The sequence below is a fragment of the Gorilla gorilla genome, chromosome 20 (genome assembly GCF_029281585.2).
Source record: "Gorilla gorilla gorilla isolate KB3781 chromosome 20, NHGRI_mGorGor1-v2.1_pri, whole genome shotgun sequence".
Lineage (NCBI taxonomy): Eukaryota > Metazoa > Chordata > Mammalia > Primates > Hominidae > Gorilla > Gorilla gorilla.
In genome coordinates, this window is record NC_073244.2 from 63,185,218 (window position 1) to 63,208,559 (window position 23,342).

Genomic DNA, 23,342 nt, shown 5'->3' on the forward strand with positions numbered 1-23,342 from the left:
TCTTGGCCTCCCAAAGTGCTGAGATTACAGGCATGAGCTATCACTCCTGGCCTCCAATGTCTATTATTCCACACTCTATGCCCATGTATACACATTATTTAACTACACTTATACATGAGAACATATGATATTTGACTTTCCGCTTCTGAATTATTTCAATTAAGATAACCTTCAGTTCCAACCATGTTGCTTGAAAAGACATGATTTCATTCTTTTTCATGGCTGGGTAGTATTCCATTGTATAACCCCCATTTTCTTTATCCAATCATCCATGGATAAGCATTAGGTTGATTCCATATCTTTGCTGTTGTGAATAGTGCTGCTACAAACATACGAGTGCAGGTATGTTTTTGATATAATAATTTCTTTTCCTTTACCCAGTAGTGGGATCATTGGATCAAATGGTAGTTCTATTTTTGGTTATTTGAGAAATCTCTCTGTTTTCCATAGAGGCTGTAATAATTTACCTTCCCGTGAACACTGTATAAGCATTTCCTTTTCTCCACACCCTCACCAACATATGTTATTTCTTGACTTTTTAAAAATAGCCATTCTATCTGGTGGAAGATGATTTCTCACTGCGGTTTTAATTTGCATTTCTCTGATGATTAGTGATGTTGAACCTGTTTCACATGCTTCTTGGCCACTTGTATGTCTTCTTTTGAAAACTGCCTATTCATGTCTTTTGCCCACTATTTAATGGGATTTTTTGTTTTTTATTATTAAGCTGCTTCAGTTTCTTGTACATTCTGGATATTAGTCTCTTACCAGATTCACAGTTTGCAAATATTTTCTTCCATTCTGTAGGTTGTCTGTTCATTCTGTTGATTATTTTTTATGCTATGCAGAAGCTTTTTAGTTTAATTACATCCTGTTTATCTATTTTTTGTTTTGTTGGATTTGCTTTGAGATCTTAGTTGTGAATTCTTTGCCTACGCCAATGTCCAGAAAAGATTTTCCTAGGTTTTCTTCAGTATTTCTATAGTTTCAGGTCTTACATCTAAGTTTTTAACCCATCTTGAGTTAATGTTTGTGTATGGTGAGAGATAGGGGTCCATTGCATTATTCTGCATATGGCTATCCAATTCTCCCGGCACCGTTTAATTAATAAGGTGTCATGTCCCCAGTGTATGTTTTTGTCGACTTTGTCAAAAGTCAGGTAGCTGTAAGTATATGGCTTTATTTCTGGGTTCTCTATTCTGTTTCATTAATCTGTGTGTCTGTTTTTATACCAGTACCATGCTTTTTTGTTTACTATAGCCTTGCGGCATAATTTGAAGTCAGGTAATGTGATGTCTCTAGCTTTGTTCTTTTTGCTTAGGACTGCTTTGGTAATTTGGGTTCTTTTTGTTTCTATATGAATTTTAGAATTTTTTTTCAAATTATGTGAAATATGACATTGGTATTTTAATAGGGATTGCATTGAATCTGTAGATTGCTTTGGGCAGTATGGTCATTTTCAAGGTACTGATTCTTCTGATCCATGAGCATGGGATGCTCTATTTTTCCATTCATCTGCGTCATCTACAACTTCTTTCCTCAGTATTTTGTGGTTTGCCTTGTACTGATCTTTCACCTCCTTGGTTAAATATATTCCTAGGTATTTTTCTGTTGCAATTGAAAATGAGATTGACTTCTTGATTTTTCTTCTGTTAGATTACTGTTGGTGTATAGAAGTGCTACTGATTTTTGTACATTGATTTTGTATCCTGAAATTTTACTGAATTAATTTATTAAATCTAGGAGTCTTTTGAAGGAGTCCTTAGAGTTTTCTAGATTTAAGATCCTATCATCAGCAAACAGAGATAATTTGACTTCCTCTTTTCCAGTGTGGGCGCCTTTTGTTTCTTTCTCTTGCCTGATTAATTGCTCTAGCTAGGACTTTCAGTATCAGGTTGAATAGCAATGAAGAGAGTGATCATCCTTGTCTTGTTCCAGTTCTTAGGGTGAATGCTTTCAGTTTTTACCCTTTCAGTATGATGTTGGCTGTGGGTTTGTCACAGACGGCTCTTATTATTTTGAGATATGTTCCTTTAATGTCTAGTTTGTTGAGGGTTTTTACCATGAAGAGATGTCGGATTTTATCAAAAGCTTTTTCTTTGTCTAGTGGGATGATTATATGGTTTTTGCTTTTAATTCTGTCAATGTGATGAATCACATTTATTGATTTGCATGTACGGAACCATCCTTGCATCCCTGGAATAAAGCCTACTTGATCGTGACGAATTATCTTTTTGATGTGCTGTTGAATTTGGTTTGCTAGTATTTTGTTGAGGATTTTTGCGTCTATGTTCATCAGGGATATTGGACTGTAATTTACTTTTCTCATTGTGTCCTTGCTAGGTTTTGATATCACGGTCATACTGGCTTCATAGAATGAGTCAGGGAGGATTCCCTCCTCCTGAATATTTTGGGAGAGTTATTCTTTGTACATTTGGTAGAATTTGACTGTGAAACCATCTGGTCCTGGACTTTTATTTGTTGAGAGATTTTTTTCTATTGCTGGTTCAATCTCACTACTTATTATTGGTCTGTTCAGCATTTCTATTTCTTCCTGATTCAATCTTGGCAGAATCTTATGGTTCTAGGAATTTATGCATTTCCTCCAGGAAAAGTTCCTCTCGATGTTTTGAAACAAAAGATATTATTCTCTCACAGTTCTGGAGACTAGAAATTTGAAATCAGTAAGGCCAGGCAGAAATGAAGGTGTTGGTTGGACTACAGCACTCCAGAGACTTGAGAGGATCCATACCTCGCTTCTTCCACATTATTGTGGCTGGTGTCATTCCTTGAATTTTGGCTGGACTGCTCCTACTTCTGTCTCTGGGGCCACATGGCCTTGCCTCCTTCTGTGTATATCACATCTCCCTCTGCTTTTCTCTTATCAGGACTCTTGTGATTAGATTTAAGGGTTGACTGCATAATCCAGGATTTCCACTGGTCAAGATCATTAATTTAATTAACGTTGTAAGAATACCTATAAAGTAACAATACAGACTCAAGAAACTAAGACCCAGTTTTCTTTTGGGGCCATTATTCAGATTACTGAGCTGCTGTGTGATCTTCTGCCCCCCTAGGAGGCCCCCATCTGCCCTCCAGACCTTGCCTTCTCTTTATATTACTTTCTCTGTTCTTCCCGTCCTGACACACGAGTGGGCCAACTCATGTAACGCGTATTTATGGGAATGGGGTCTATTATACTTTAAAAGACATTGATAAGACAGCCAAAAGATAAGTTACAGACTGGGTGATAACACCTGAATATAGGTATCTGATGAATGACTTGTATCCAGAATATATCAAGGACTCTCAAAACAAAAACATAAGTAAACCACAACAACAACAACAACAACAAAAGGCCCAATTTTGTGTAAATGAAAAAGCAGCCACTCAACAACAACAAAAAATAAACAACACTTAAAAATGGACAGAGGTGTGAATCACATTTCTCAAAAAAATATAGTACTCAAGGCCCTCACCAGAAGCAAATGCCAGCACCACAATTCTTGCACAGCCTGCAGAACTGTGAGCCAAAATACATCTGTTTTCTTCATAAATTACTCAGTCTCAGATATTCCTCTATAGCAAGCCAAGAATGGACTAACACAATATTTTACCACAATATTTTAAAAAGGTAGCCAAAGGTTTTATCAGCCACCTCACCAGAAAAGAAAAACAGATGGCAAACAGGCTCATGAAAACATACTAAAGATCATTTGTCCTTAGGTAATTATAAATCAGGAGAATAAGCATTCTTAGGTAGCATTACATACCTGAGAACATAACAAGAAAAGAAAACAAAAATAAAAAGAAATGTTAACAAGGATGTGAAACAATCAGAATTCACACATAACTCCTGGTGGGAATATAAAATGGCACATCAACTTTGGAGAACAGTTTGACAATTTCTTATAAATTTAAACTTAACACTTACCATAGGACCAGGCACCTGACTCCTAGGTATTTACCCAAGAGCAATAAAAACTTACAGTTACACACAGAAACCTGCATGCCAATATTTATAACAACATAATTTCATAGTCACCCAAACCTGAAAACAATCTGAATGCTCCTCAAATGGTAAATGCATACAAAATGGGGGGTCCATAAAAACAGTGAGTTACGAGTCAGCAATTAAAGGGAACAAACTATAGATTCATACACTCAACCACATGATTGAACCTCAGAGGCACTGCACCAAGTAAATGAAGCCAGACTTTGGAGGCAACATTTTGTATGATTCCATTTATATGACATTCTGTGAAAAGGCAATACAATAGGGATGGAAAACATATCAGCATTTTTTCATGGACTAAGTGTGGAGGGAGGGTTGACTACCCAGAGACAGGAGGAGGGAACGTTTGGTTAATGACACTCTTCAGTGTCTTCACAGTGGTTGTGGGTATATAATTATATACAACTCTCAAACCATATCAAAATTGCATATGAAAAAGAGTTAATTCAACTGTATCTAACTTTAAATAAATTTAAAAATTTAAAACACTGGATGCCACTATGCTCTCACTAGAATTGTTCAAATATAAAGCAGGACAGTATCATACGTCGACAAGGGTGTGGAGCTACTGGAATTCTGGCACATGGCTAGGAGGAGTGGTAAAAGTCAAAACCATTTTGGACAACAGTTTGGCAATTCCTACTAAGGTTAAACTTACAAGTAGTCATTAGTTTGACTAGTTATCTTCCTGTGTATACCAATTAGTATAAAACCATGTATGTAAAAAGACTTGTACCTGAATACCTGTAGGGAGAAAACTGGAAAATCCTTGTCTATCAATAGGTGAGAAATAAAACATTATAGTATACACATAAATGGAATACTACTTAGCAATATCACATTTTGAAATACAGACAGAAACAACTTGGTTCAGTTTCAAAAAATATTATGCTGGGTCATAGGATACAGACACAAATTAACACATCTCTAGGAAATTTTCAAATAGACTAACTCACAATGAAAGAGGACATATCAGTGGTTGCCCAGCATAGAAGGTGGGAAGAAAAGCCCTTGGCATACTAGAAATGCTGTATATCTGCAATGTGGTGAGTATACAGGCTGTACATACTCGTCAAATCTCATGCAAATGTGAACTTCAAGTAGGTGTGCTTTATTTCGTGTAAATTATACCTAATTAAATTATAAAGAAACACAGTAAGACTCACATATTCATATTTGATCTTCTGGTCCATGAACATAGTATGACTTTATTGTTAAAACTAAATGTGGCTGGGCACAGTGCCTCATGCCCATAGTCAAAGCACTTTGGAGGTCGAGGTGGGAGGATTGCTTGAACCCAGGAGTTCAAGATCAGCCAGGGGGAACATAGCAAGACCCCATCTCTCCTAAACATAAAAACAAAAAATTACTCCGGCCTGGTAGTATGAGCCTGTGATCCCAGCTACTAGAGAGGATGACATGGGAGAGTCACTTGAGTCTGGGAGGTCAAGGCTGCAGTGAACTGTGGTCAGGCCGGTGCACTCCAGCCTGGGCAACAGAGCAAGACCCTGTCTTAAAAAAAAAAAAGCACTAAATGTATTGAATTTTCTATTATGTGCCACATGCTAAATATTTAAATAACTTACAACAGATATTATTTACTGGAGACTTAATTTGTTGTATATCAAACGAGGATGCAGCTACCTCTCTATTAATAAGGATGAATGAAGAGTTATCTAGATACTATTGTGTGTAGAGATTTGACAAAGGTATGGTGGCAAGTACTAATATGTCCCAGGGATCAACGGTTTGCTGGATGCATACTACACAGAGTGATATGGAAAACCATGTAGCTGGACCTAAAGTTTAATTTTCTCTGTACATTCCACTCATGTTGTCTGGAAATATTATGTCTTTGGGCCATATTTAACTGTGAGAAGCAGATTTTTACATGAAAGAAAATGTTGATCCATATGATGAGCCTCTAAAAAAACTTGCTTCTGCCCACATGGCAGCATGAATGGAAAAGAAGTTTTTTCTGCACTGGTTCATAGAACATGTGTTCTCCCTTTTATTTCACAGGAAGATGCTGCATGGTTCTTATTTTGGAGATGTCATTGACACTGTGCCAATCAGTGTACTAGGTGCCAGGGGAAAATTCTATAGTCATATTTCTTTTAAAATTTCCAATATGCTACCATGATACATGGCAAATTCCCAACTTTTCACAGCTCTAAAGCCAGACAGTATGTGTGTGTGTGGTGAGGACATGAGGCTATGGATGGGGAGTATCTTAAGGGCAGGAATCAGGTCAGTGGCATCTCTTCTCAAGCCCCACCTACCTATACACAAAGGCTCACTGTAAGAATTAAAGAAAGAGGAAAGAAACACGAATGGTGGCTCACCAGTCAAGACAGGTTTTAGAGAAAACAAACCTGAGAGGAGTTTCTGGCCGAGTTAAGTCAGAGGCACACTCTCTTATAGACTAAGAGTTTTTAAGGATTTAGGGTGGGAGAGTTTATCAGAGACTTGGACTGCTTCTGAGTCTCTTTGTTGTGCTTATCTGGGAGGGAGAGGTGTGTGTCTGTACCCATACATCTTTCTGCAGCTACAGGCATACCCACTGAGTCTGCTTTTAGCTTCCCTATCTTAGTGCACCTGAAGGGAAAGGAATTTGCTTATTAAGGCCCACTGTTTTACTAGGGCCATTGTATGAGGGTGAAGTTTGGCAGTAACTCAAGAGACTCTCCCCCCACCTCCCTCTGTGCCCGAGCTGTCTTATCTGTGTTTCACTGTCTGCTCTTTCTGGTTGTTTGTAGTTAGCAGAGAAGTGATTTCCTTGAAACGCATGAGGCTAGAAAGGGAATTGGAACTTAAAGTGGCAGTGTTTCTCCGAGATGACGGTGCTCCTGCTCTGTCACTCACAATATCTTTAGTGAATGAATGAATAAATGAATGGCTGCCGCCTTCACTTTACCTAGGACTCTTCTTTGTTTCTCTGCCCCAGACACTCACACGGACCCTATAAAATCCTATATCCTGCAGGACGAACCACCCCACAGGTCAAGAAGAGGCCGCGACTCGGGCCAGGCCAGCAGTGACCAGCCCTGGTGCAAACAGTTGTGCACAGAAAAGTACCTCAGAGTGGAAGGACTTTAGACATGGGGTTCGCATGTCTCAGATGGCCCCGAAGGTACTGATCCAGGCTCTGGTGCTCCTGGAAAGCGAGACTCAGATTCTGCTCCATCTCCTCCCCTCTCTGGGCGGGTCTCTGGCATCTCTGGCCCATGAGGGTCAATCTGTGTGGAGGGGACAAGCTCTGAGCACGTGTGGGTCTGAGGTTCCTCTTCCATGCAGGGCTGAGGTCTCCTGCTCCTCCCCAGCTTCCTGTCCGGCCCTGTAGTCCTTCCCCTCCACTCCCTTCCTCTTCTCTGCTCACACAGGAAGCCCGGGAAGCCTCTGCTTCAGACATGCCGCTGCTGCTACTGCTGCCCCTGCTGTGGGCAGGTGAGTGGCTGCGGGGAGAGGGGTTGTCGGGCTGGGCCGAGCTGACCCTCGTTTCCCCACAGGGGCCCTGGCTATGGATCCAAAAATCCGGCTGCAAGTGCAGGAGTCAGTGACGGTACAGGAGGGTTTGTGCGTCCTCGTGCCCTGCACTTTCTTCCATCCCATACCCTACTACGACAAGAATTCCCCAGTTCATGGTTACTGGTTCCGGGAAGGACCCTTTGTATCCGGGGACTCTCCAGTGGCCACAAACAAGCTAGATCAAGAAGTACAGGAGGAGACTCAGGGCCGATTCCGCCTCCTTGGGGATCTCAGTAGGAACAACTGCTCCCTGAGCATCGTAGACGCCAGGAGGAGGGATAATGGTTCATACTTCTTTCGGATGGAGAGAGGAAGTACCAAATACAGTTACAAATCTCCCCAGCTCTCTGTGCATGTGACAGGTGAGGCACAGGCTTCAGAAGTGGCCGCAAGGGAAGTTCATGGGTACTGCAGGGCAGGGCTGGGATGGGATCCTGGTACTGGGAGGGATTTAGGGGTAAAGTCTGTCGTGCTTAGCGGGGGAGCTTGATCAGAGGTTGGTCTTCTCTCAGGGCCTCACCTGGACCCTCCCTCCTGATTCTGCATCCCCCCTTTCTCCTCACTAGACTTGACCCACAGGCCCAAAATCGTCATCCCTGGCGCCCTAGACCCCGGCCACTCCAAAAACCTGACCTGCTCTGTGTCCTGGGCCTGTGAGCAGGGAACACCCCCGATCTTCTCCTGGTTGTCAGCTGCCCCCACCTCCCTGGGCCCCAGGACTACTCACTCCTCGGTGCTCATCATCACCCCACGGCCCCAGGACCACGGCACCAACCTGACCTGTCAGGTGAAGTTTGCTGGAGCTGGTGTGACTACGGAGAGAACCATCCAGCTCAATGTCACCTGTAAGTGCTGGGCCAGGATGCTGGGGTCCCTGAGGGTGTAGGGGAGACAGGATGGGCTGGTGCTGGGGACATTTAGTGTCCTGGAGGCCTGGCTGAGTTCGGGAGCCAGAAGGACATGAGCCCTGTCCCATCTGCATTTCTGTGGTTTCTCGCAGGAGTAAGGGGAAATGCCTACCCTTATCTCATCTCTACCCCCAACTGAAGGAAATCCTCTCTTCCTCTCCTAGATGCTCCACAGAACCCAACAAATGGTATCTTTCCAGGAGACTGCTCAGGTAGGAAGGAGCCTCCCCGCCTGGGGCTGTTACTGACATTGAGTCTGTGTCAGGTTTGGTCAGATCTGGACTTTCAGAGTCAAATGTTCAGAGGCAAGGCCTGCAGTTAGACACGGGTAGACATCAGGCACCTTGGAAAAGGATATCTGGGGATGACTAGCAACTTCCTCCTTGCCCATCCAAATAATGCTCTTTGTCTCCCTCCTGTCTCTGAATGTCTTGGAGTATTTTATTTTTAATTGATATGTAATAATAGTACATATTTATGGATGGCATAGTGATGTTTCCATACTAATAATGTATAGTAATCAGATCAGGGTAATAGCATATCCATCATCTTGAACATTTATTATTTCATTGTTGTTGGGAACATTCAATATCCCCTTTCTAGCTATTTGAAGCTATCTATTATTGTTAACCATAGTCATCCTACAGTGGTATAGAACACCAGAACTTATTCTTCCTTTCCAGGTGTAATCTAGTAGCCTTTAACAAATCTCTCTCCTTATCATTGTTCCCCTAACCTTCCCAGCCCTTATTATTCTCTGTTCTACTTTTTACTTCTATGAAATCAACTTCTTGTAGCTTCCACTTATGAGTGAGAACATGTGGTATTCAACTTTCTGTTCCTAGCTTATTTCATTTAACATAATGTCCTCTAGTTCAATCTACGTTATAGTGAATAACAAGATTTCATTATTTTTTATGGCTGAATGATAATCCATTGTTTATATATGCCACATTTCCTTTATTTATTCATCTGTTGTTGGACACTTAGGTTTATTTCATATCTTCCTATTGTGGATAATGCTGCAATAAACATTGAGGTGCAGACGTTTCTTCAACATACTGATTTCCTTTCCTTTCTATAAATGCCCAGTAGTGGGGTTGCTGGATCATATGGTAGTTCTATTTGTAGTTTTTTGAGAAACTTCCATACTCTTCTCCATAGTGGTTATACTAGTTTACATTCTGGTCAAAAGTATATAAGAGTTCCCTCTTCTCTGCATCCTCACCATCATTTGTTAATTTTCATCTTTTTTTTATCATAGTCCTCTCAACTGGGGTGATGTTACCTCATTGTGGTTTTGATTTGCATTTCCCTGGTGACTGGTGATGGTTGAGCATTTTTTATATACACTCGTTGGCCATCTGTATGTCTTTTCTTGAGAAATGTCTACTCAGATAATTTGCCCATTTTTAAATGAGATTGGGTTTCTTTGCCATTGAGATGTATGAGTTCCTCGTATACTCTGGATATGAATCACTTGTCAGATGAATAGCTGACAAATATTTTCTCCTATTCTGTAGGTTGCCTTTTCACTCTGTTGGTTGTTTCCTTTCTGCATAGAAGCTTTTTAGCTTGATATCATCTCATTTATTTACTTTTGCTTTTGTTGCTCGTGCTAGTGAGGTCTTACTCATAAAATATTTTTCCAGACCAATGTCCTAAAGCATTTCCCCTATGTTTTTTTCTAGTATTTTTAAAATTTTGTGTCTTATATTCAGGTCTTTGATCCATTTTGAATTGATTTTTGTATAGGACGAGAGGTGTGAGTCTAGTGTCATTCTTCTGCATATGTCACCAGTTTTCCCAGCATCATTTATTAAAGAAACTGCTCTTTCCTCAATGAGTGTTCTTCATGCATTTGTCAAAATTCAGTTTGCTGTAGATAGTGGGTTAATTTCGGTGTTCTGTATTATGTATTATTGGTGTATGTATCTGCTTTTATGCCAATATCATGCTGTTTTGGTTACTACAGCTTTGTAGTTTTGAAATCTTTAAATTTTCAAAATTTTGAAATTTTCTAGTTTTGAAATTTTGAAATCTTGTAGTGTGATACCTCCAGCTTTGTTCTTTTTTGCTTGGGATTGCTTTGACCATTCAGGCTATTTTTAGTTCCATATGAATTTTAAGATTGTTTCTTCTAATTCTGTGAAGAATTACATTGATATTTTGATAGAGCCAGGTTTGAATCTGTAGATTTCTTTGGGTAGTACAATCATGTTAGCAATATTAATTCATCTGATGAGTAAGGAATGTCTTTCCATTTGTTTGTATCCTCTTCAGTTTATTTCCTCAGTGTTTTGTGGTTTTTCTTATTGAGGCTTGTCACCTCCTTGGTTAAATTTATTCCTAGGTATACTTCATTCTCTTATAGCTACTGTAAATGTGATTGCCTTCCTGATTTATTTTCAGCTAATTCGTTGTGTATAGAAATGCTACTGATTTTTGTATATTGATTTTGCATCCTGCAAATTTACTAAATTCATTTATCAGTTCTGAGAGTTTTTTTGTTAGAGTCTTTAGGTTTTTGTTTTGTTTTGTTTTGTTTTTGAGATGGAATTTCACCATGTTGGCCAAGCTGGTCTTGATCTCCTGGCTTCAAGCAATCTGCCCACTTTGGCCTCCTAAAATGCTGGAATTACAGGCATGAGCCACTGCGCCTGGCCAAGTCTTTAGGTTTTTGTATGTTATTTGCAGAGACAATTTGACTTCCGCCTTTCCAATTTGGATGGTTTTTATTTCTTTCTCTTGCCTAATTGCTCTGGCTAGCACTTTCAGTACTATGTAAAATAAGAGTTGTAACAGTGGACATCCAGTTCCTAGAGGAAAAGATTTCAGCTTTTCTCCATTCAGTATGATGTTAGCCATGGGTTTGTCATATATGGCCTTTTTTGTGTTGAGGTACTTTCCTTCTATATCTAATTTATTGAGAGTTTCTATCATGAAGCAATATTGAATTTTAACACATGCTTTTTATTCTGCAACTATTTAGGTGATCACATGGTTTATGTCCTTCATTCTGTTGACATATGTATAACATTTATTGATTTGCATATGTTGAATCATTCTTGCCTTTCTGGGATTAATCCCACTTTATCATGGTATGTTATCTTTTTGATGTATTGTTGGATTTGATTTGCTACTATTTTGTTGAATATTTTTGCATCTATGTTCATCAGGGATATTGGCCTCTAGTTTTCTTTTTTTACTGTCTCCTTTCTGATTTTGGTGTCATGGTTATGCTGGCCTTGTAGAATGAGTTAGGAAGAGTTGCCTCCACTTCAATTTTTTGGAATAGTTTGAGAAGAGTTGGCATAATTTTTTTTCCTTTAAAGGTTCAGTAAAGTTCAGCACTGAAGCCATCCAGCCCTGGAATTTTCTTTGTTGGGGGTCCTTTTATTATTCATTCAATCTCATTACTTGTTGTTTGTCTGTTGAGGTTTTCTATATCTTCTTGATTCAATCTTGGTAGATTATATGTGTCCGGGAACTTATCCATTTCTTCTAGACTTTCAAATTTGTTGGCATATTGTTCACAGTAGTGTCTAAGATCCTGTGTATTTCTGTGGTAACCATTGTGACATCTTCTTTTTTATTTATGATTTTATTAATTTTTATGTCTTCTGTCTCTTTCTTAGTTTAGCTAATGATTGTCAATTTTATTTATTTTTTCAAAAAGCCAACTTGTTCATTGATTTTTTTTAATTTCCTTTATTTCTGCTCTGATCTTTATGATTTCTTTCATTCTGCTGATTTTGGATTTGGTTTGTTCTTGCTTTCTAGTTTCTTGAAATACGCAGTTAAATGGTTTACTTGAAATTTGTCTAATTGTTTGATGTAGGCATTTATTTCTCTCAAGTTGTCTCTTAAAACTGTTTTTGCTGTGTCCCATAGGTTTTGGTATATTTTATTTCTATTTTTATTTATTTTGAGGAATTTTTAAATATCATTCTTAATTTCTTCCTTCACTATTGGTCATTTAGAATCATTTTGTTTCATTTCTGTGTATTTGTATAGTTTGCAATGTTTCCCTTGGTATTGATTTTTAGTTTTATTCAATTGTAGTCAAATAAGACACTTGATACAATTTTGATTTTTAAAAATTTTTGGCACTTGTTTTGTGTTCTAACATATGGTCAATCCTTGGGAGTGTTGCATGTGCTGATGAAACCAATGTGTATTCTGCAGCTGTCGGTTGAAATGTTCTGTAAATATCTTAGGTTCATTTGGTATATGGTGCAGTTTAAATCCAATGTGTATTTGTTAATCTTGTCTAGATGATTTGTTCAATGCTGAGAGTGGGGCGTTGAAGTCCTCAACTATTATTGTATTGGAGTCTATCTCTCCCTTTATATCTAATAATATTTGCTTTACATATCTGGGTGCTCTGGTGTTGTGTGCATATATGTTTACAGTTGTTATATTATAGTGCTGAACTGACCCCTTTATAATAATATAATGTCCTTCTTTGTCTCTTTGCAGCTTTTGACTTGTAGTCCGTTTTGTCTGAGATAAGTATAGCTATTCCTGCTTTCTTTCATTTCCACTTGGGTAGAATATCTTTTTCCATCTCTTCCTTTTCAGTCTATGTGTGTCTTATAGGTGAGATAAGTTTCTTGTAAGCAGTATATAGCTGTGTTGGTAGAAGGGCTGAGGCAGGGCTTGCTTGTCTGATATAATGTAAAAGAGTCTTGGAACATGTCCTGGGTCCAGGGTCTCAAACCCCTCGTGGCCTATGGAACACCAAGCTCTGTGCCTAAGGGTGGAAGGCTGCCCTGCTGCACTACAATCTAAGCCCAGGGCATAAAACCCCTCGTGGCTTGTAAAGAATCCAGGGCTCTGGGCATAAAACCCCTCATAGCCTCTGGAATGTGTCCAGACTTGCTGGCCCCTTGCTCCTTGCTGTCCCAGGATCATAAATTGATTGTATCTTGAGTGAAAAGAACTTGTTCTCCATTATATCAAGTAGCAGAGCATATGCTAAACCGTCACAGCTATGCTTGATGCACCACTACCTTTCTACCCCAACGTCCTCACGTTCTCACTTGTCTATCCCCACTTCTGCACGTCCTCACCACCTGCTTCTTTGTTTGATTACCAACAAATAGTGTGGGCTCCCAGAGCTTGGGGCCTTCACAGCCTCCATACTAGCGTCGGCCCCCTGGACTCACTTTATGTACTATTAACTTGTCTTGTCTCATTCCTTTGACTCCACTGGACTTCGTGGCCCCCACGGCCTGGTGTTGGGTCTGACCACCCCAACAAGCGGAGTCTAGATTTTCTTTTCATTCATTCAGGCAGTCCATATATTTTAAATGGGACAATTTAATCCATTTACATACACATTATTATTAATAGGTTATTTTCATTTCATTGATTGTTTTCTGATTGTTTTATATATTCCTGGTTCCTTACTTCCCCTCCTATTGTTTCTTTTTGTGGTTGGCTGATTTTTTTTTTTTTTTTGTAGTGATAAGATTTGATTCCTTTCTCTTTCTTCTTTGTGTATGGGCTGTCGGTGAGTTTTAATTTCACGTGTTTTTGCCTTTTCACTTCCAGATGTAAGACTCCCTTGAGCATTTCTTTTCTTTTTCTTCTCTTATTTATTTTTATTTATTTATTTTTTTTTTGAGAAAGTGTCTCACTCTGTCGCCCAGGCAGGAGTGCAGTGGCATGATCACGGTTCACTATAGTCTCGACCTCCTGGGCTTAAGCAATCTTCCTGCCTTAACCTCCCAAGTAGCTGGGACTACAGGCATGTGCCACCACACCCAGCTAATTTTTGTGTTTCTTGTAGAGGTAGGGTGTTGCCATTTGCCTAAGCTGGTCTCAAATTATGGAGCTCAAGTGATCCACCTGCCTGCCTTCACCTCCTGATGTGCTGGGATTACAGGCATGAGCCACACTGTGCCTGGCCCCTTGAGCATTTCTTGTAAGGCCAGTCTAAGAGTGATTAGAATTCCCTTAGTTTTTGCTTATCTATGAAATATTTTATTTCTCCTTCTTTTCTGAAAGATAGCTTTTCTGGGTATAGTATTTTTGACTGGTAAGTTTTTTATCTTTCAGTACTTTGGGTATGTCATCCCATTCTATCCTGGCCTATATAATGTTACTGCTGAGACACTCACTGTTAGTCTAATAAGGATAATCCTATATGTGACTAGATACTTTTACCTTGCTGTTTTTACAATTCTTTACTTGACTTTTGACAATTTGGCATAATGAGCTTTGGAGAGGACTTGCTTGGGTTGAATATTTTGAGAGTACTTTGAGCTTCCTGGACCTGGATGTCCTTCTAGTTTCCAAGGCTTGGGAAGTTTTCACCTATTATTGGATTAAATATGTTTTCTACACCTTTTCCATTCTCTTCTCCTCCTGGAAATCCCATAATGTGAATATTTGCTTGATTGTGTCCCATGAGTCCTGTAGGTTTCCTTCATTCTATTTTATTCTCTTATTTTTACCTGCCTGTGTTATTTCAGAAGATCTGTCTTCAGGTTCAGAAATTTTTTTTTCTTCTTGACCTAGCCTGTTGTTGAAGCTCTCGATTGCAGTTTTTTATTTCATTTATTGAGTTCTCAGCTGTAGGAGTTCTGCTTTGTTCTTTTATATAATATCTATCTCTCTGTTAAATTTCTCTTTCAAGTCATGAATTGAAACAGTGGGACACAGGTGCCCAACTACTTGGCTGACCTGGGGGCATATCTGCTGGAGGTGCCAACATGGCTGTTTTGCAGGGCTGAGATGAAGCTGAATGACTCTTGGCTGGCCTAGGTGTGTTTTTGCCAGGAGTAGCACTCAGAGCTTTATCTAGGGTTTGGGATGTGAGTGTAAGACTGCTCAGCTGGCCTAGGGGGTATACCAGCCAGTGGTAGCCCATGGGGCTGTTTCTCAGGCCTGGAATGCAAGCACACAGCTGCTCAATCTGCCTGGGGTCATGTCTAAAAGGGTTGGCTCACAAGGCTGTTTCTCAGACCCTAATTGTGGGAGAGTGGCCTTTGGGCAGGCCAGAGTCATGTCTACAGAAGGCGGCTGGGCACCATAAGGCTGTTTCTCAGAGCCTGTGTGTGAGCACATAACCACTACCCCAGCCTGGGGATGTATCAACTCTTTGTTGCCTCAGAGGTCTCTCCCATTCAGGTGAGCATGCACAGTAGTTTGGCCAACTCAATTGTGAGTTCGCCCTGAGTGGGACTATAACACCTTTCCTCCAGCTGGAAGTACGGGCAGCAGGGGTTGGTTTCTCTGCTGTTCAGGGCCAGAGTCCCAGCCAATCCTGGGCCCAGCTCCATGCAGCTCTAATTGTGGTATTCAGCCACTACTGCAGGTTTAGTGGAATGAAGATGGAGTTACAATGATAAAGAGGTGCATGCCACTGGCCCCCAGAGGAGGGTGCACTCCAGAGACGGCTGTGGTCTCAAGATGGTTCTGTGTTGTAGCAGCTTGCCCACAGGGGCTGGTTAGGGAGTTGGGAGTGCACACCAAATGCTCCTAATCCGGAACCATGCAGCTGTGTGAATTCCTGGCAGCTCTTCCAATTGTGCTCAGAGCTTGAGAGGACTGTAAGATTAACCTGTAGTAAGGAATGTAGGTATCTGCAGTGGCACTGGGGGTTGGTTGGATTCTTCTGCTTATCATTTCCCTACAAGGGGAAATCCTTCCTGTCTCTGGGACAAACCAATCTGGGCTGGGGAGATGGAGCTGCAAAGCCTGGGTGCCTCCATGCTGCCCTCCTGGGTTTCCAATTACCACAGGTAACTCTCCACTCCCTTGCTGCACTACACTACTCTCCCTTTGACACTCCACTCAAATCTTTGCTGTGGTTTATTCATTGCCTTGGTCCTTTCTTGTCTGGTGACACGGGGGAGGATGAGCTCCAGGCACCTCCGGTGAGCCATTTTGCTCCAATGGGGGCATTTTTTAATAGGTTTTATTTTTCAGAGTAGTTTTCGTTTCACAGCAAAATTGAGTGGAATCTTCTAGTCGCTGATCATCTTGGGAGCATTTATAAATGAACCTTATTTTTCATGAAGAAATTGAGCAGAAGGTACTAAGACTTCCCGTATGCCCTCTACCCTTACACATAGTTTCCCCAGCCATCAGCATCCCCCATCAGAGTGGTACATTTGTTACAATCAATGAACCTACATTGACATATCATTGTCGCCTGAAGCCCATAGTTTACATTAAAGTTCACTCTTGGTGTTGTACATTTTACAGGCTTTTTAAAAATGTATAATGACATGAATCCACCATGAGAGTATCATATAGAATAGTCACACTTCCCTAAAAATCTCTTTAGGGCATTTTTTTCTACTGTCCATACCTCAACCCTTAGCCCTGACCTCTGCCCAAAGACCAGTGCTCTCTCCACTGCCCTATTCCAATTAATAATGGCATCTAGTACCTCAGTGGACAGTGAGCCCAGTGAGAGCAGGAATAGTTCCCTCAGTAGTGGTTATCAAACTGTTAACAATGATGCTCAGAGACATGCCCCTGACTCTGAGTGTTGGGACCTAGAAGGCACAGCCAGGCAGGTCCAGGAGAACTGTCTGGGTCTAAGAAGGTCTGAGAACCACCTCCCTGCCCCACCCTGCTTCCAGGCCCTTTTGAAGGCCAAAAGGACCACCTTTGACCCTAAGTGATGGGGCCAGTGGGAAGAAAGAAGAGACAAGGCCTATCAGCATTCCAGTGCTTTCTCTCTCTCTCATCCAAGAGGCTCAGAGCTTCACAGTCCTTCAGGGGCTATGTCTGAGGTTCATTTCAGAAAGACCCAGGGTGGAGAGGAACCTGAGTCCTAGGAGAGATGGTGTTTTGTGCACCAGAGAGAGAGGGTGGGACAAGAGGTGTCAGGTGCACTGTGTACTTCATCTCATGGTCGTGGTCAATATTGATGTCTATGATGGGTGGGAAGATCTAGGAGCTAAACCCCATTTTGGAGGTGAAGTCACCCCTCTCTACATGCTGGAGAGGAGGATACGCATACCTGTTTATCTAGATTAGAGTTCACCCCAAGTCTTTTTTTCTGCAGGGAAACAAGAGACCAGAGCAGGAGTGGTTCATGGGGCCATTGGAGGAGCTGGTATTACAGCCCTGTTCGCTCTTTGTCTCTGCCTCATCTTCTTCATGTGAGCATTTTCTGTGGGTCAGGCATGGGCCAGAGGTGAAGAGGATGGACCTGGTGTAGAAGGGTCCTGGAGGGGCTATGAGGGCTGGAGAAAGGGCAGGGGGTGTGATGATGTACAGAATCCAGCCTGTAGCCACTGGGCTAGGCATGGGTCTGTTCTAGGGCCCTGATCTCAGATGTCCAAGGAGTGGGAGGTAGAGGGAGACCTTGTTACTAAGTCTTGTTTGAGGGCTCCTGGATTAATCTCACCCTTTACCTGCCAAAGTCCCTCATTCCAGGCTCATAACAATGGCCCCACAGCCTGAGAAAACCAGGCTCAAAGACCCTGGTGTCTCCCATCAGAGTGAAGACCCACAGGAGGAAAGCAGCCAGGACAGCAGTGGGCAGGAATGACACCCACCCTACCACAGGGCCAGCCTCCCCGGTGAGTGATGGGGCATCCTGGCATCCAGTCTGTCCTGCAGACACCTCCTCCCAACGTGGCCCACAGTCATGCCCCATTCAGCATTTCCATAACTGAGCCTATTGTCTTTCCTCCTGTTTAACAGTGTAGGTTTTAATATTTTTCAGGTACGTTGAGGCCAACAGATCAGGAGATGATGGCCATTGAAAAGATAGTTTCTTGGCCGGGCACAGTGTTTCACACCTGTAATCCCAGCACCTTTGGAGGCCAAGGCGGGCGGATCACGAGGTCAGGAAATCGAGACTATACTGGCTAGCACGGTGAAACCCCGTCTCTACTAAAAATACAAAAAATTAGCCAGATGTGGTGGCTGGCGCCTGTAGTCCCAGCTACTTGGGAGGCTGAGGCAGGAGAATGGTGTGAACCCGGGAGGCAGCTTGTAGTGAGCCGACATAGCACCACTGCACTCCAGCCTGGGCGACAGAGCGAGACTCTGTCCCAAAAAGAAAAAAAAAATAGTTTCTTATTCACCGTTCCCGAGAGGGCACACCACACCATGCAAGGCCATATGGAGAAGCACCAGGGTCAGTCAGGAAGCAGAGGGAGCAAGGAGAAAATGGGACAAGAGCCTTCACTGTGGCTTTCATGGAAAAGAATGGGCAAGACAGGGTAAGCAAGCTAGGCAGGTTTAGGATTGGCTACTTAGAACAATTTCAGCAGACTCTGAGGTATAGGAGTTGTCTCTAGTTGTCTGGTACATGGCCCTGGGTTTATTAAGGAGGATTGTGGTCTGGAGTGTAAGAGCTCAATAAAGGATCCAGCTGGTAGTGTGGGCTTTAGATTGACTGGTTTGCACATGAAAGGTGCACTTGTATGCAAGTCCTTTATTAGCTCTAGAAATCTACTATCCTTGGGAAAGGCAGTCTCTCAAGGGTCAGCAATGCCCCAGATGTCAAAACATCAGAAACACTTGGTTGACACACCCCTAAACATACTTCTCCTGATGGGTTCTCCATCTCACTAATGGCACTCTTGTCCCCATTACCCAACCAGAGACATGGCCCCCTCCTGTCCCAGTCCTCCATCTCTTCCTGTGCCAGTGTGCTACGATGCATGTCTGAGCTTCCTCTGAACACGGCTTAACACAACCACTCCTTCTGAGCCGAGAGCCCCTCTTACTCCTTATTCTGCTGCAGCCTCACCTCCCATTTCTCCTCTCCAGAACATTAGCATCACCTCCCTAAAAGGTCATTGTCCCATCATTCCCAAGTTTGAAATGCACTGCTTCTCTACACTCCTGAAAGATTGGCATTCCAACAACTTGGTCTGGCATTTGGAGCAGGAAAACCAGAGTCCCCTTCAGTGCTATGCTCCCCCAACATTAGCCACTCAATCACCTCAAGCAGGGCAAGCTTTTTCATCTCAGAATCATTGCTGGGCTGTCCCCTCCTCCTCATATGCCTAATAGCTACCTGCCCAACTCCAGTGCATCCTTCAAGCTCTGATTTTTTTTTTTAATTTATTTAACTCTGACTAAAGTGAACACCACAGTAAAGTTTTTGAACACAGGGTCAACCAGCACCCATTCATTCTGAAGTATCTATATAATCCCATTTGCCAATTGTTCTAGGTCCTTGTGCCATTCATTCTGTATTTTTATAAACACACAGTTTACAAATATAAAATATTCCTCCTATCGGGGGCTTAACATTTATTGGGGAAAGGGATGAAAATAATGAACAAATAAGTAGTGCAAATATACATGAAATAGGCATGAAATAAGTGCTGTGGCAGGAAATGAAATGGGAGAATGGATTGGACAGTCCTGGGGGCCAAAGAATGGCCTTTGGGCAAACACCTGCAGAAAGAAAGTGAGTACAGTATGAGCAGTAGAGAATCATCAAGGAAGCAGCAAGTACCATGGCTCTGAGGCTGGAACAGATCTGATGTTTTAGAGAAACAAAGTAGGACAGTGTGGATAAGGCAGAGTTACGTGTTGCGGGTGGAGTGTGGACTGAACAATGGTAGGTAGGAAATAAAGTTGAAGAGACATAGGAGCTGCAAATATTGCAGGATCCTAAGTCCATCATAGTTATTGATGCGTTTAGAGCAGAAGAGTGACATGAACTGACACTCATTTTAGTGGGAGTCACTCTGGCTGCTCTGTGAGAAACTCTAGTATGTAGTATAGAAGAGAAGATACCAGAATAGAAGATACACAGATAATCAAGCCAAGAGATGACTGACTCAGACTTAGTCCCAAGTAAGAATAATGAATCTGATGTGGAGAAATTGGGTTCCGGATACATCTTGAAGGTGGAGTCAACAGTATTTGCAAGTGGAGTGATGGAGTGCATGCAAGGCATGAGCAAAGATAGCTCACGGGCTCTGCTTGATAAGTGTCTCAGATGTCATAGGTGGGTCCACAGATATCATAGATGTCATGGATGTCCAAGAAGACCCCATAGATGTCATAGATGTCTATAGATGCCAGTGATGATGTTCATGTGGTTAACTCAGAATTCAAACTTAAAAAATCAAATTGCCAATGATTAAAATTGCCATCCTTGAAGGAGAAGTCTATTTTCAAGTGTATATCAAACATTATTTTGGTTACCGTAAGTTTGAGGTGCCTCTGAGACATCCATGTGGAGATGACAAGTAGCAGGCAAGTGTCTGGAGCTCAGAAGAGGGATCCACATGGGAGACACAGAGGTTGGGAGCTTCCCTATCAACATCCAATAATCGATGAATCTACAAAGAAGAGAAGGGGTCCACAGACACAGCCCTGGAACCCTCCAGCATTTAATGTTAGGGAGATGAGGTGTAAATGGTGAGAAAGCTGAGAATGAATAGGAGCCAATGACCAGGAAATTGCAGGCTGTAGTGTTGGTGGCCAAGGGAAGATGGGGCTTCATGGAGGAGAGGTTGGTCATTTGTTTCAAATGCTGGTAAGTCTGGTAAGATGGAATCTGAGAAATGGCTATTTGAATGTAGCTAAGTGGTATGACAGCAAAGCAGATCTGATTTTTCTGCTGGAGGAAGATCTCTTGACTAGAGAGAGTTCAAGAGAGAATGGGAGGAGAAGAGGCAGAAACTGTGAGTTGAAGGACTCTTTTGAGAAACACTGCCCCAAATCTAGAACCAAGAAATGGGCCTGCACCAGCAAATGGTTGTACCCTGTAGACTTGCCATTTCTCCAGCATCTGCTCCTGTGTCTCTCATGATACCATGTTCCCTGTTTGTGTAGGGCTTTGCACCACTTGAACTAACTGCATTCCCATAGCTTCCCCTACCACACCATGAGCTCCACAAGGAAAAGGCTGGGTTTTATTAGACCTCCATCATTCTACTCTCTCCTGTTCATCTGCACACTGTCACAATTTGCAATTACCAGTCTGTTTCTGTCTTCATCCCCTGCAGTACTGGAAATCACAGGGCCCCTGCTCTGCTCTGCTCCCTCCTGAGGATCCAGTGCCCAGCACATAGGAGGTCCCAGAGACCTGGGACCGAGTTCAGGGTCAACAGATGTGTGACTTTGGAAATTACCTAAGCTCTCTGAGACCTGGTTTCCTGGTCTGTAAAATGGATTAAAATAATAGATGCCAAAGATGATGTCAGTGTAGCTGCCCAGAATTTTTCCACATTAGTCTCTGTGAGTATTCAAGAGAATTGGGAATCAATCAATACGTGCTACATGTGTTAGATAATGAATAAGTAGAGCCTTAATTAATTAACATTTGATGAAAGAATGAAAGAGTGAATAAATGTTCTGTCAGAGTCAAATTTACTTCATTGACCCTCTTTGCCTTCTCCCGGTCCCCCTCCTCACTGCCCTGCTCTAACCCCCTTCTTTCCTCTCCATAAGAAACACCAGAAGAAGTCCAAGTTACATGGCCCCACTGAAACCTCAAGCTGTTCAGGTGCCACCCCTACTGTGGAGATGGATGAGGAGCTGCATTATGCTTCCCTCAACTTTCATGGGATGAATCCTTCCAAGGACACCTCCACCGAATACTCAGAGGTCAGGACCCAGTGAGGAATCCACAAGAGCATCAGGCTCAGCTAGAAGATCCACATCCTCTACAGGTCGGGGACCAAAGGCTGATTCTTGGAGATTTAACACCCCACAGGCAATGGGTTTATAGACATTATGTGAGTTTCCTGCTATATTAACATCATCTTAGACTTTGCAAGCAGAGAGTCGTGGAATCAAATCTGTGCTCTTTCATTTGCTAAGTGTATGATGTCACACAAGCTCCTTAACCTTCCATGTCTCCATTTTCTTCTCTGCGAAGTAGGTATAAGAAGTCCTATCTCATAGGGATGCTGTGAGCATTAAATAAAAGTACACATGGAAAACGCCAGTCCTGGTGCAGTAAGAGTTCGGTGCATACTGGTTCCTTCCCCCTTGAACAGAAGTCATTAGTGATATTTGATCTCTGGAACTATATCAGCAACATGTACATCTCACTTGCTGCTCAAAACCCCACCATATATGTCTTCCCTGACTTGCCCTCCAACATCATCTCTCTCCACTCCTGAATCTTCTCTTTTCATCCCACCTGTCCCCTACTCGGATTTCTGCTTTCTTTATGTCCTGCTACAGGGAAAATCACATATTAGCATTTGGGGAATTTTCTAAAACTCAGAGCTGACCATAGTGAAAATAGTTCCCTAGATCCCCAACCCACAGGAATAATTTGAAGCCTCTCAATGTGACATTCTAAGTCAGAGATGGTCAACCAGTATTAGCAAAGGGCCAGATAGTAAACATGTTCAGTTTTGCAAGCAATATGGTCTCTATTGCAACTATTTAATTCTGCCATTGTAGCAACAAAGCAGCCACAGACAATCTGAAAATGAATTATATGGCCATGTTCCGACAAAATGTTATTTATCAGAACAGGCAGCCCACGGGCTGTGGTGTGCTGATCTCTATTCTATGTTGCTCTGAATCTCGCTCAGTCTACTCTTCCATTGCCACATCCTACACTCTATGGACCCCATTCTAATGCATTCCTCCCTGTCTGTTTGAATGCACATCCCTCTTCCAAGAAGGGCTGTCACCATGTCATCATCGGGCACCATCTTTTTATCCTTCCAAATGACCTCAAAGGTAGATGTCTAAATTGAGATGGCAGAAAGAAGCTCACAATCATCCTCCCAAAAAGCCTAATTAAAATGATAAAAATCAGTTTAAGAAAACCAGCCCCAAATTCATCAGCAGCACCCAAACCATTACAGGGGGTGAAAGCATTATGCCATAAGCTCACAATACCCTTTAGATAAACAAATGGAAGATTCTGGTGTTGCGGTGGCTCACGCCTGCAATTCCAACACTTTGGGAGGCCAAGCCTG

General features: G+C 42.0%; 2 protein-coding genes across 2 annotated transcripts in view; one reads left to right on the forward strand and one right to left on the reverse strand.

Annotated features, from left to right (window-relative positions):
• The window catches only part of CTU1 (cytosolic thiouridylase subunit 1), a 158,247-nt gene that overhangs the window by 104,750 nt on the left and 30,155 nt on the right, over window positions 1–23,342 (reverse strand). The window lies entirely within an intron of this gene.
• Window positions 7,387–22,348, forward strand: CD33 (CD33 molecule). The gene is made up of 7 exons (XM_031004328.2): window positions 7,387–7,462; window positions 7,525–7,905; window positions 8,110–8,388; window positions 8,616–8,663; window positions 17,483–17,579; window positions 17,921–18,002; window positions 21,850–22,348. The coding sequence occupies exons 1-7, from the start codon at window positions 7,426–7,428 to the stop codon at window positions 22,018–22,020; spliced, it is 1,095 nt and encodes a 364-aa protein (XP_030860188.2). The 5' UTR covers window positions 7,387–7,425; the 3' UTR covers window positions 22,021–22,348.